A 13,745-nucleotide genomic window follows, 5' to 3' on the forward strand; every position below is an offset into this window, starting at 1 on the left:
GTAGTATGTAGTATTTTAAAAATATTTTAATTATTAAAAAATGTGTCGTAATTTAATTTGAATTTATTTTCCTTTTTTTTTCTTTTTCTTTTTTTCTTTTTTTTTTTTTTACTTCATCCCACTACACCCCGAAATGCATAAAAAATGGAGAAATTTTGGTTCATGTGGCCCACTAAGCCCATTTCGTTGAAAATGTGGGGTAGTTTGATCGATACCGTTTTTGGCAAGAACTATTGGTCGACCTATTTCCCATCTTATTATTTTGCATTAGATTACGCAATTTAATCCATCATGATATCTTTTTCTATGAAAACCAAGATATGTATACCTTTTAAGGCGGTGTTTACGCAATTTAAAAACTATTTATATAGAATATAAATCAAATAGTGCTATGAATTTTAAAAATAAAATTTTGTTTTCTAAAAACAAAACATCATTTTTAAATTACACAGTCGAAATAAACTTTTATTATTTAGTTAGAGAAAAACTTTAAAAGATATTTAAAAATAAATAATTATTTTAAAGTATGTAATTTTAGAATATGTTTATTAATATTATTGTCAATTTATTTTGTTCTTTTATTCTCATTCTATTTTTATATATTATTCAGATGAAAGCAAATAATCATTGGATCCTTATATTATTAAGTGTGTTTAGATATAAAAATTTGAATCATCAAATTCAGTCCTATTTGATAATAAATGAAAATGAAATAAAATATTTGTTCTCATTTATCATTCTCATATATCAAATAGAACACTTTAAATCAAAAATACGATTCGATGTCACGGGCAACACATAATTATTTGAAACTTTTCTTGAGGGAGTTCTTTTTTTTTTTTAAGAAAAAAACACAAGTTCCAAACAAATATTACTTTTGAGATAAATTACTTAAAAAATATGGTGATAATTGAAATTATATTTAAGTTTTAGATCAAGTATTTATTTTAAAATATTTTAAGAAATAACTAAAAATATAGTTAATATGTAATGACCAATTTCAAATACAATAAATATTGTTTGTTTTGAACTTGTTAATTTGCTAACATTTTAAATTATATTTATAAAATTGTTCATCTATAAAATATATCACATACACTTCAAATTTTGTGTAATACGTAATTACAAAACCAAACATATATGGTTACATATATAATGCAAGTCATTAGAAATTCACAATCAACCCGATGAGATATAGACAAACACATCTCTTAAATACTCAAATTACGATGATCATCACCTCACACTTATGTCAAAGCCAAACAAACTTCTACATCAAGTTGAAAATCAATTTATAATACCATTTATAATAATATGTTATAAATCATACATTTTCATGTTATTAAGATAAGTATATATATATATATATATATATAGTTTTAAGATTTTGTTTTTTATCGTGCTAAACTCTTTGTATGATATATAACCATTAATTATTTTCATTAATAATAAGGGTTTTTTTTTATTGGGTATTCTAGTTTTGGAATAAAAAATAATTCTTGAAACTAACTTATAACTAGTTCAATACTTTTAAAAATAATTTACAAATATTTATTTTTAAGAAGTATATAAATATATGTTGAAATGCAACCAAACACCCTACATTAGACTCTCGCCACTTAAATTATTAATTTATAATTTAGGTGTTCATTGTCTTTAGCTATGTATCTCTAGAGGAGTCCAATACCCAATACATCTCGATATCTACCGAGCCATTATGGGCCAACGTGTTGGGCTGACATGGCCCACTTAAAAATTGTGTTTGGTCAGGTCGACCCATGCAAACCAAATAGGTGGCCTGACATGATCCACAAGGCCATGGGCTAATCATGCCATACTGACGGGTCGTGGCCCATGGGCCACTCACTTTATTATAAAATTTAATTTAATTTTTTTAAATGATTTTGTCTTTAAATGTTTTTCATTATCAAATAAAATTTATTTTTGTTATTTTAAATTCCTATAATAATTTTATTTTTTATTTTTTATATTTATATTTATCAAGTTTATAATCTTAAAATTTATAAAAATATTAGTTTTTTTTTTATTTTGTTTAATAATAAAAAGTGATATTTAAAGGGTCAAGTGGGCCGGCACGATAGCATGGCGGGCTGTTTCCTTACGCCAGCACGACCCACTCATTTGGGCCGTGCTGACCCTGCCCTCTCATTTGGGCCGTGCTGACCCTGCCCTCTCATTTGGGCCGTGCTGACCCGGCCCGGTCTTTTGACGTATCAGGCTGCAGGCTAAAATGGGCGGCCTGGTCATTGGACACCTCTCTGTGCCTCTTGGCCCACCATTCTTGCCTGGACCAGAGCACGTACGATCGCCTCTAAGGCCTAAACCCACGAATTGCATATAAACCCTAGCAGCACACACATTCCGAGACCGTTGGACTTCGAATGCGTTTCTTCTATCCTGTCATATCTCCATCAAATCTCCGCTTCCTCTCCCGCTGCCGCCTGTTTAATGCGTCATCACCCAAACCTCAGGAGTCAGCGGCAACCCACGTCCTCCGACGTAACGTGCTGTCAATGAACGTCGCAGTCAACAGAGAGGCCTTCCGACAGGCCGTCGCCAACACTCTCGAGCGCCGACTCTTCTACATTCCTTCTTTCAAGATCTACCGCGGCGTCGCTGGACTTTACGACTACGGACCGCCGGGATGCGCCGTCAAGGCCAACGTCCTCGCTTTCTGGCGTCAGGTATGCAGCGGCAGTGTCGGAGATCGATTCGCAGTTTCTAACTGATCAAACCCATATTTCGTTTACAAATTGGGACTGTGAATCTTAATTTGAATTGCAATTGCTAAGAATTTTATGCCGTGTTGAAGCTGAAATTAGTTAAGAATTCATCACGTATCTGTTACAAATAATCTAGAGTGTTAGATGATTGTAACAATGAATTATTTGTTGCACTTTTTGGGGAATGCAGATTGGGTTTTCAAGTATTGTATATTGTTAATGCCATTAAGGGCCTGTTTTATGTTCTAAAGAACAAAAAATACTGATGTACAAAAAACTACGTTGTCTGAAATTTGAGGCGTTTTTGCAGAGTGTTCTGAGAAATAATAGAAAATATCGTGAATATTTTGGGAACTTCTGAATTGTATAACTAGCTGAGAAGAATGTTTTTCTTATTTGTGTTTCCAAATAAAATTTCGTTCCTGAAAACAATCAAGGACTGTTTTGAAGTACCGTTCAAAAAAACTATTGTTTGAGAATCACTTAAAAAAAACATTGCCAAACATGCCCTAAGTTTGTTTGTTGTTCATACAATAAAGTAAATGTAAATCCAAATTGGGACTTGGGTTGTTCTACTATTAGTGTATTCCATTGAAATTGGAACCCAAAATGCTCAGTAACTCGTAGTTAACGAGAATGGTTGTACACAAGCATGCACATTTGTATGGGCACCATATATTTCCCACTTCATGAATTTTTACCAATTGTAGACAATTTGTAGATGAGCATGCTATTTGTTTTTCACCATTCCGTCTTGAGAAGAATGAGTTGGTTTTTACCCACTTTCAAAACTAAATTCTATTTTCTCTCGTTAGAGCAAATGTGCAAGATTATTTTTTATTTGTATTTCTTTAGATGATGTTTTGTTCTTAGAAAGTATTAAGGAAATAAAAAAATGTTAAAAAAAATAATTTTTTATTGTTTGGTTTTACTATGGAAAATACTAAAGAAAGTCAAATATAATTAAAATTAATAAAAAATTTATATATTTTTAAATTATTTAATCTTTATATAAAAGAGTTAAATGAGTTGAAGTAGGGTATAAAAATAATTTATTAACTTTAAATCTATTTTTTATTTTCCTTCAATTTTTATGTCCTTCTACTCTTCCTCTTTATTTTCTTTCCCCCTCAGTTTACCTCAAACTCTTCGGGATCCAAACATAGCCTTCTCTTTATTTTCTTCCCCCCTCATTTTACCTCCAACTTTTCAGGAACCAAACATAGCCTTAGGGAAAAGATGAAAAAAAAAAAAAAAAAGTTTTGGCCTTGTTTGTTTGTAAATATGTAGTTTGGTTACTCATATAATACCATTACAATTCAAAATTGGACCTCAGATTGCCCAATCACTTGTTTGTTCCTTTCGAACGAACTCAAAAAATCCTAGTGAAAAAACTGATTTAACAAGGGTGGATAGGTAGATGCATGCACATTTATACGAATGCTGGCATATGTAGTGCATGAATATATAAAATTCAATACAATTCCTTTGAATGTATTGTTGATCCACTCTATTCTTTTTTCAGCATTTTGTTCTTGAGGAGAACATGTTGGAAGTTGACTGCCCTTGTGTAACGCCTGAAGTTGTTCTGAAGGCTTCAGGGCATGTTGATAAATTTACCGACCTTATGGTTAAGGATGAGAAAACTGGAACATGTTACCGAGCTGATCATTTGGTCAAGGATTTCTGTAATGAGAAGCTTCAGAATGACAATACCATGACTGCAGATAAGGCTGCAGAACTGAGACACATGCTTGCAGTGTTGGATGATCTCTCTGCTGAGGAGCTTGGTGCAAGGATCAAGGAGTATGGCATTACTGCACCTGAAACAAAGAGCCCGCTCTCCGATCCTTATCCTTTCAACTTAATGTTTCAAACATCAATAGGCCCTTCTGGCTTGATCCCTGGGTAAGGATTTAATTTCTATTGCTTCAGTTGTATTCAATTTAGTATAGGCATGCCAATTTCTTTTGCTCATCTGATGCAGGTATATGCGCCCTGAAACAGCTCAAGGAATATTTGTAAATTTTAAGGACTTGTACTATTATAATGGCAGCAAGCTTCCCTTTGCTGCAGCTCAAATCGGTCAGGCTTTCAGAAATGAGGTCTGAAAATTTTCCCTTAGAACTGTAAAATGTGTTAACGAGTGCTTTTATGTGGATGCTCTCTCATACCCTTTGTGAATTGGACTGGGCACATCATTTGGAAGTAATGTTAGTGTCTGTTTGGATATACTTTCTATTTTCTGTTTTTAAAACCATATAATAGTAATAACTTTTATAAAAGATGCAAGAACTCTTAAAAGTTTACATTAATTAAATAATAGTTTTTAAAACTATTTAAAAAAATCGGGGTATTAAAATTTTTTTACTACCTCAAATTTTAAAATCTTTGAAATTACTTTTTAAATATATAAGGCAAATCAATACTTTCTGTATAAAAAAAGGAAATGTATCCAAACAGACACCTAATTATTGATTTTTTTATTTTTTGGTTCTTTTTGGTCTTGGTTTACTTATAATTTGGAGGGCTATCTCCTTAGCCGAAATGCACACATTAAATCTGATAATGATTTCCTTAAAGTTCAGATATCTCCCCGCCAAGGCCTTTTGAGAGTTCGCGAGTTCACATTGGCAGAGATTGAGTACTTTGTTGATCCTGAAGACAAATCTCACCCCAAATATTCTGAAGTTGCGGATTTGGAATTCTTGATGTTCCCGAGGGAGGAGCAGACATCTGGACAGTCAACAAGGACAATCCAACTTGGTGAAGCTGTTTCAACGGTTGGTTCGAATTCTATCTAGATTGACCTTTATTTGTTTTGTTTGTACAAACCAACTGCTCCACCTTTGCATATGTGATAATATGATGGTTCAATGCTGATTAGGGAATTGTCAACAATGAGACACTTGCCTACTTCATTGGGAGAGTATACCTATTCCTAACACGTCTTGGCATAGACAAGGACAGGTTACGTTTCAGACAGCACCTTGCAAAGGAAATGGCCCACTATGCTGCAGATTGTTGGGATGCTGAGATTGAGTGTTCTTATGGTTGGATTGAGTGTGTTGGTATTGCGGATAGATCTGCCTATGATTTGCGTGCTCATTCAGTAAGTTTACAGTTTATCTTGTGTTTTGTGTGGCATTAGTTCATGGTCATAGACTCATATGTGGAAAAATTCAAGTTTTCTTCATTTCCTGTAAGGATATTAGGTACTGTTAAATTGGTCTTGTTCTCATGTAGTTAAGCATGCTTGTTTGGATCTTATGCATCATCACTATCAATTTAAAGGAGGATGATTATCTTTATCATTGCATTGTGAACTAATTATTGTGGAAAGAATCTGATGTGGTATTATGGAAGTTTGATGGTCTCAACTAAATTTTGGCTGCTATACTATCTATAAGTAAAGAAATACGACTTAATACCCAAAAAGGGTACTACCAGGTTGAGTGAATTCCATGACAGAGGCCTATTGTAATTCCAGCCTTCCTTCACCTTTCAGGGCCTATTCCAAAGAGAATCCAGTACTTCTTGGTCTAAAAATATATCAGCTTTACTATAGATAAAGAAATGTTAAGTACTCATGCTGTATGTAAATTTTGTTAAATGGCAGGAAAAAAGTGGTGTTGATCTTGTGGCTCATGAAAAATTCTCAGAACCTAGAGAAGTGGAGGTAATGCTTTATGCCAACATCATAGCGATAGTTCTATAGACACGATTGCATGGCTTGATGTTTGGTGTGTGATTCCAGAAATTGGTTATAGCTACAGTAAAGAAGGAACTGGGTCTTGCTTTCAGGGGTAATCAAAAGATGGTGGTTGAAGCTTTGGAGGTAAAAAATGGATAGTTTTTTCTTGGCCCTTTAGTACACTTCTTGTGGTAGAAGTTATTCATATGGCTTCCCGGGCTTTCATCACTTCAATTTATTGTTCCCCCCTTTTGTTAGGCAATGGATGAAAAAGAAGCTTTGGAAATGAAGGCCACTTTGGAGTCCAAAGGAGAGGCAGAGTTCAATGTCTGCACACTTGGAAAAAATGTAACTATTAAGAAGAACATGGTCACAATTTCAAAGGAGAAAAAGAAAGAACACCAGAGGGTTTTCACCCCTTCAGTAATAGAGCCATCTTTTGGTATTGGGCGGATAATTTATTGTCTCTTTGAGCAGTGTTTCTACACAAGACCAAGCAAAGCTGGGGATGAACAGTTAAATGTGTTCGCTTTCCCCCCTCTTGTGGCACCTATCAAATGCTCAGTTTTCCCATTAATTCAGGACAAAAAGTACGATGCAGTTGCCAAACTCATTTCCAAGTCATTGACTGTTGCCGGTATCTCACATAAGATTGACATTTCAGGTACACAACCGAAGAGCTCTACCTTCTATTCATTGCTTTCCAATTTAAAATGTCTAACGGTCCAACAAGTACTCATTTGGCTTGTATGCCTGCATAAATGCTTGTTTTTACATATTTACATGCATTTTTGTCCTTCCCCATCCTGATCCTGCCTGGCATATACATATGTCAATCAAAGTTTATGAGCCAAACTCAGCAAAGCACCTGCAAATTACTTATTCCACTAAGAATTGCAGTTATCTGGGCATTGTCTTCTTTAATCTTGTGTTCTGGGTGAAAAGCGGAATAGAATTGCTTCATTTTGATGAGACTTCTCCTAAATGCCCTCTCTGTCTTGTTGGATTCATATATATAATTAACTGTTTCACTAAATATATGAATAACATTTTTCAGGGGCCACGATTGGGAAACGATATGCAAGAACCGATGAACTTGGTATACCCTTTGCAATCACCGTTGATTCAACATCATCGGTTACAATTCGGGAGAGGGACAGCAAGGATCAAATTCGTGTTAATGTTGAAGAGGTAGTTTCAGTTGTGAAGGACGTAACTGATGGACAGAGCTCCTGGGCAGATGCGAAGGGGAGATTCCCAGCCCATTCTTCAGTGTCTGCAGATGCTTAAATCTCTTGCTAAATCAATAAACAGCACAATAGAACCGTGTTGCATCAAAATAACACAGCAGCTCTAGATCAGAATTGCTGAATGATAGAAAATTTTATTTATTTTATTTTATTTTTCCTCTTTGTAATTGGATAATTTATTTTTCCAAGCTGGGATTTTTCTGCATTAAGCAGCCTAGCCAAAGGACAAACATGAATTTGGAAATTTTAAAGGTGAATTTTACAGGTTTATGTTCTCAGTCTGATTATCTACTTTGCTCTTTAGTTTGTAAAAATTATATTATGTGGGGGAGGGTAAACGGTCAAGTTAAGGGTGTATGGAAATAGAGATGAGTGTGGAAGAGATCAAAATTATCATGTGAGGCAAACAGTCAAGCGTGTGAGGATGTAGAAATGTCCATGGAAATGGAATCGCGGTGAATGAAGATTTTAAAAATATGCGTATATAACAAAATTTAAGGGTCTATTTCGCGATATTTTCTAAAATTTTTAAAATAGTTTTTAAAAAACATAATAAAATGACTTTATGTTTTTTTTTTAAAAAATTTTGTGAAAATAACTCATGTTTATTTTCTAAAAATTATTATTTATTTTAATTTATTTTTAAAAATTATTTTCAAGAATAATGATCAAATAATGTTAAAATATTTTAAAAACAAAAAAAAAAAAGTTTTTAAATCAGTAAGCCAAACCGGCTCTAAAATTTTAGAGAGCTTAAATGATTTTTGTGCTATAACGTTATTGATTTTTATTTGAAGATTTTATTTTGTTATGATTTAAAAGAGCTTTTCCGAGAGTTATTTCCAAATATATAGTAAAGCATTAGGAATTAAAATTTTTTTAATAAGAAAAATATGAAAATAGTAAAAATTTGTGTTTATGTTGATATTTCCAACTTTATAAATCTTATAAAATTATAAGATTTATCAAATATGTACAAAATTTGTTATAATCTTTGAAATGTCTAGGCATTTAGATGGAAATTTTTTGTTAAAATAAATAGAAGGGGATGTCGAAAACTCAAAAGAGACCCATGAGAGAAAATATGAAGCGACGTCGTTTAACGTCGGAGAAGATTCGGGCTTCGAGGCCCATTTGCCACCCGAGTTCGCAAACGACGGAATATAAAACGGCGTCGTTTAGGGAGTACGAGACCTTCAAAACGCCTGAGGCAGCCCCTCTTTCTCTGTGCTCTCTGTTTTCTCTCTCTCCTATTTTCGAGGACCAAGTCTCTGTGAAAACCTAGCTAGAACGATGTTGAGAGTAGCAGGGAGGAGGCTCTCCTCTCTTTCACGCTGGTCGCCGTCGTCCGCTCCGGCGAGCTCAGCCCTTCTCTCCAGAATCCACTCATCCAATGGCGGTGATGGCTCCTCCAGATCCATCTCCTCTCCTCATCTCTTTAATTCCGAATTTCGAGATCTAATTAGAGGTCAGCTCCTACTTTTTCTCTTCACTTCAGATTTAGGGTTTCCTTTGTTTTGATGTGGCTCCGTTTGGTTGCCGAGAAAAGTCGGCGAAAAATAAGTGAAAAAAAAATCGAATCTTCATACTCTTGGTTATTTAGGTATTCGATGTCGCTCTGTTTGGTTGCCGATAAAAGTCAGAGAAAGATAAGCAAACAAAATCGAATATTTTCCTTCATTTCTTTTTGTTTGATTTAACGGAAACCAAACAGGCAACAAGGGATTTTACCTTTTCTGCTAAAATACGATGGGGATAATTCTTCGTTTTGGTATGTATTTGATGTGATTGGAAAATTTTCTTTTATGATCACCATGTTTCAATTTTTTAATTTCTTTTCATATGGTTTCTCGGCAGCCAAGCAGCTATTAGGCGTTTCCTTTTTCCCTTTCATAAAATAATATGGGACAGAAGCTTCTTTGTTATAGGTTTCCATGTGGTCGAAACATTCTATTATAATGGTGGTGTTTTTTGGCATGCTGTAGTGGGTTAATGTAATATTTGGCAATGATTTGAACTATTCCATTGAGTTTTAGTGTGAATTTTAAATCAACTTTGTAGGTATTCATGAACATATTGAGCTCTTGGAATCATGTGTTCTAGGCCATAAACAATTTCAATACCGCTTCTTTGTATTTCTGTTGCAATTCAAAGATTGAGGACCCAGAAGGGAAATCTTCTTGTTACTGGCGTAGCTCAGATAGATTTTTCAAATACTGAATGGTTCAATTGAATTGATCTTTTGTTTTTTCCAATTTATTGTTTATTTTGCTTCATAATTTTCCAGTGTTCCGAGAAAGGTTTACACAAGTTTAGTAGGCTAGCAGGAAACTGTTTCAAATGCCTATTTCGTTTAATGTTAGATGCTGTTAACTGGATCTTTTTTGTTTCTTTGTTGGTGAAAATATCCATTTAGAAGCTATTCTACCAACTAAAACTCGTCAAGCATTGTATGTAATTAACTGCTACCTCAGGTATGGGGAAAAATTGTACCATAAATCGATTTGTTTGTGCCCCATTTGGTCCCAAAAAAAATCGGGGGGGAAGTACTGGAGAATGCTGGAAATTAATTACAAGAGACTGTTTTGGTATTTTTCTTTCCTGCCCAATGATATATCTAAAACTTTCTGGGTGAATCATTAAAATAGAGTCTATCTTTCAAATAAAGACCTTCTATGCTTGCTGCCTCGCCAAGACAAAGTGGAATTCTTATACCTGGGGGAGTGGGATTTTTGTTTTGTTTTGAAATTATCAAATGGTCTGGCATCTTTTGTTGCATATGAAACAACTTACAGAAATATTGTTCTTATTTTGGTTGTTCTGAAGGTGAGTTGTTGGAGTTAAAACATGTTAGCTGATGCATTATTGTGCATATATCTAGGGTGTGCTTAATGGGACATGATTGCATTAACTGGTTATTGGAGCTAAGTTATTGAATTCTAGAGAGCAAGTAATAATAAAAGTTGGAGTCATTTTCCAGATGTAGATTAGATATATGATTCACTTGGCTTTTTCCCCTTTTCAATCATGGAATACGGCTGACCTTGGAAGAGGCCTTTCCTTATCCTCTCTTGAGTAACTGAGCTTTTCTGATGAGATAGTAGTTGAGAAGTAAACTTAGTACATTGAGTTATAAGGTGTTGTTGCCTATCAAAATAATAATAATAATAATAAGAAGAAGAAGAATAATAAAAATAATAATAAGAATAATTATTATTATTGTTATTGTAAGGGGGTATTGTTTTCATTAATTGTTTGGACATCTTTTAAAGGATGCTTTTTGAACATTATAGATTGTTGATTGGTTCAGAGTTTTTTTTCTCTGTTTCTCTAAAATGCCCAATTTGTTGGGGCTAAATATCTTCCTTCTAATTAGTGTTGTCAAAAGCAGAAGGCGATCTTAAGCTAATAAGACTCCTTTTAGCCTAAGGCGAAAGGTGAAAAACAAGATGATGACCTGTTTATAATAAGGTAATAAAAAATATACATATATTTACCTATTCAATACTTAACCAATATAAGCGTTGTCTTCAATAGTCAATACTATTTATTTTTCATCCCTTATAATGTCTTATAAAATTAACAAAATAGTAATAATTATTCAAAGTGTTAAATATTATACCCTACATTATAAGAAACATCATATTAGAGATATTCATCCAGTCTAAGTGGATGTTCTAATTTTTCAGACATCTAAAAATCATGATAGAAGACAAAATAAGAGAATGAACACTTTAGAAAGGTTTTGGGTATCATCATAGTCATCATTGAAATTAAAATTGCCATCACTTCCATCAAGACTAGATTGATAGTCCTCCATCTCATTATCTCTATAATTGATAATATAATATTTCATCTTATATTTTGTTTAATCCAATGTTAGATTGAATGAAGTTATAATCTAAGTATATTTGAACTTTAACTCATGGTCAAAGGCGACCGTCTCCATGCCTTGTGCCTTATCCTAAGGTGATTGCCTAGGCATTGCCTCTTTGAAGCAGCCTTGCCTAGGCCTTTAAGAGGCTACTTTCATCTGCCCCACCTAGCCTAATGGCCTAGGCAACCCAAGTGATCGCCTTTAATAATATTGCTTCTAATTATAATTATAAGAAGGTATTGTTTTCATTAATTGTTTGGACATCTTTTAAAGGATTCGTTTTGAACATTATAGGTTGTTGATTGGTTCAGAGTTTTTTCTCTGCTTCTCTAAAATTCCCAATCAGTTGGGGCTAAATATATTCCTTCGGATCTTACTCAAGTTCTTATAGTCAGAAAGAAAAAATTGTAAATGGGCCATTTCAGACTGAAAATGGAGTGGCTTGTGAGGTGTTTTCTGCATTATAATAAATAAGTAATAAATCGTCTTGCAAGGAATCCCTGCTAGATTAGCCTTAAATTAATGACAGATATAAGAAAGGGGCTCTTCTGTTTGAGGAGTTTGTTCTCGCATCTGCCTGACTGACAGCTATATGGAAGGAGTATTGGGAGTTTTGCTTGTGGGTGGACATCATTTCTTGTTACTTGTGGACTGGAAGCTTGAGAAGAATGTTCTTCTCACATTTATTTGTCATGGATTCTTAAGAATGCACATTGAAACACCCCTTAAAAATGGATCCTCAAAGGCTAAGGGACTTGTATTGCAAAGAGAATAAAAAAAGTTCAGAAGGGACTTTGGCTCAATAAATGGTTAAGTATTTTTTTGTTCACAAGCTAGCCACTTTTTCTTTTCTTTGTTTCTTTCATTGTCATTATAAAAATTTCCATGACAAGCAATGATGCTAGTGGAGTGGCTAGTATTTGCTACCCCGATCAGTTTATAAATGATGGAATAAACTTGATGTCCTTTTATGTTTTTCTTTAACATGTTATTCAGTTCAGTACATGACAGTGGTTCTCCATATGGTTGGTTACTTTGTCCAGGATTTTCTTCCGAGTCCCTTGCTCCAAGCCATGACTTGGGTATGATCTCAGACCTCCCACCTACTGTGGCAGCTCTGAAGAATCCCACTTCGAAAATTGTGTATGATGATCACAACCATGAGCGATTTCCCCCTGGCGACCCCAGCAAGCGTGCATTTGCCTACTTTGTATTGACTGGTGGGAGGTTTATTTATGCCTCATTGATCCGTCTCCTGGTGCTTAAGTTTGTTCTGAGCATGTCTGCTAGCAAAGATGTTCTTGCACTTGCCTCTATCGAGGTTGATCTCTCCAGCATTGAGCCTGGGAGCACTGTTACTGTCAAGTGGCGAGGGAAGCCAGTATTCATTAGGCGTCGGACTGAAGATGACATCAAGTTGGCTAATAGTGTTGATGTTGGGTCCCTTCGTGATCCACAGGAGGATGCAGTCAGGGTCAAGGACCCGGAATGGCTCATTGTTATTGGGGTCTGCACCCACTTGGGCTGCATCCCCTTGCCAAATGCTGGTGATTTTGGTGGTTGGTTTTGTCCATGCCATGGCTCCCACTACGATGTCTCTGGCAGGATCCGCAAAGGGCCAGCACCCTACAATCTTGAGGTACCCACTTACAGCTTCTTGGAGGAGAACAAGTTAATGATTGGCTGAGAATCGATGGAGGAGTAATATTATAGGGGCAGTGCTGCTATAGCAGGACATCTCGTTTGATATTTGTTTCCTTTAAACAAAGGGAAGCCATGAGTTATTTGCAGATTTATTTTATTTTTCTCTGGTCTCGATCACTTACGCTCTACATAAATTGGACAGTGCATCTACTGCCAATTCTGGACAGTGCTCTGCCATCCTGAATAAATACAATTGCCATTTTGTTAAGCACATTTAGTTTAACTTGTACTTGAAACCTATTGTGTTAAAAAGTATTTTGCTGACTGAATGTTTCTTTTTCTGCATTTGAAATTTGTGATGCCTAATCTCAACTGAAAGCCTGTTCAATTTTACTCTGATGCTTTATACTGAGGCTCGCCTTGTGCTGCTGGCCTGTGTGGCAATTCAGGAGCCAGAGTTAGGTTCCCATCAGTTTCTATGCTTGAGGTTCTCTTAGCAATATGAAGTTCTGGGTTTCAGCTGACTGCCGTATTAG

General features: G+C 34.8%; 2 protein-coding genes across 2 annotated transcripts; both read left to right on the forward strand.

Annotated features, from left to right (window-relative positions):
- The first annotated feature begins 2,286 nt into the window (after window positions 1-2,286).
- LOC100262502 (glycine--tRNA ligase, mitochondrial 1) lies at window positions 2,287-7,958 on the forward strand. The gene is made up of 9 exons (XM_002267907.4): window positions 2,287-2,705; window positions 4,270-4,652; window positions 4,732-4,849; window positions 5,333-5,527; window positions 5,632-5,856; window positions 6,364-6,423; window positions 6,502-6,582; window positions 6,697-7,102; window positions 7,496-7,958. The coding sequence occupies exons 1-9, from the start codon at window positions 2,403-2,405 to the stop codon at window positions 7,726-7,728; spliced, it is 2,004 nt and encodes a 667-aa protein (XP_002267943.1). The 5' UTR covers window positions 2,287-2,402; the 3' UTR covers window positions 7,729-7,958.
- Window positions 7,959-8,856: 898 nt separating this feature from the next.
- LOC100257494 (cytochrome b-c1 complex subunit Rieske-4, mitochondrial) lies at window positions 8,857-13,538 on the forward strand. Its single transcript, XM_002271275.5, has 2 exons — window positions 8,857-9,156; window positions 12,609-13,538. Exons 1-2 carry the CDS (start codon window positions 8,982-8,984, stop codon window positions 13,250-13,252), a joined length of 819 nt encoding a protein of 272 aa, XP_002271311.1. The 5' UTR covers window positions 8,857-8,981; the 3' UTR covers window positions 13,253-13,538.
- Window positions 13,539-13,745: the final 207 nt, after the last annotated feature.

The sequence above is a fragment of the Vitis vinifera genome, chromosome 1 (genome assembly GCF_030704535.1).
Source record: "Vitis vinifera cultivar Pinot Noir 40024 chromosome 1, ASM3070453v1".
NCBI classification, from domain to species: Eukaryota; Viridiplantae; Streptophyta; class Magnoliopsida; order Vitales; family Vitaceae; genus Vitis; species Vitis vinifera.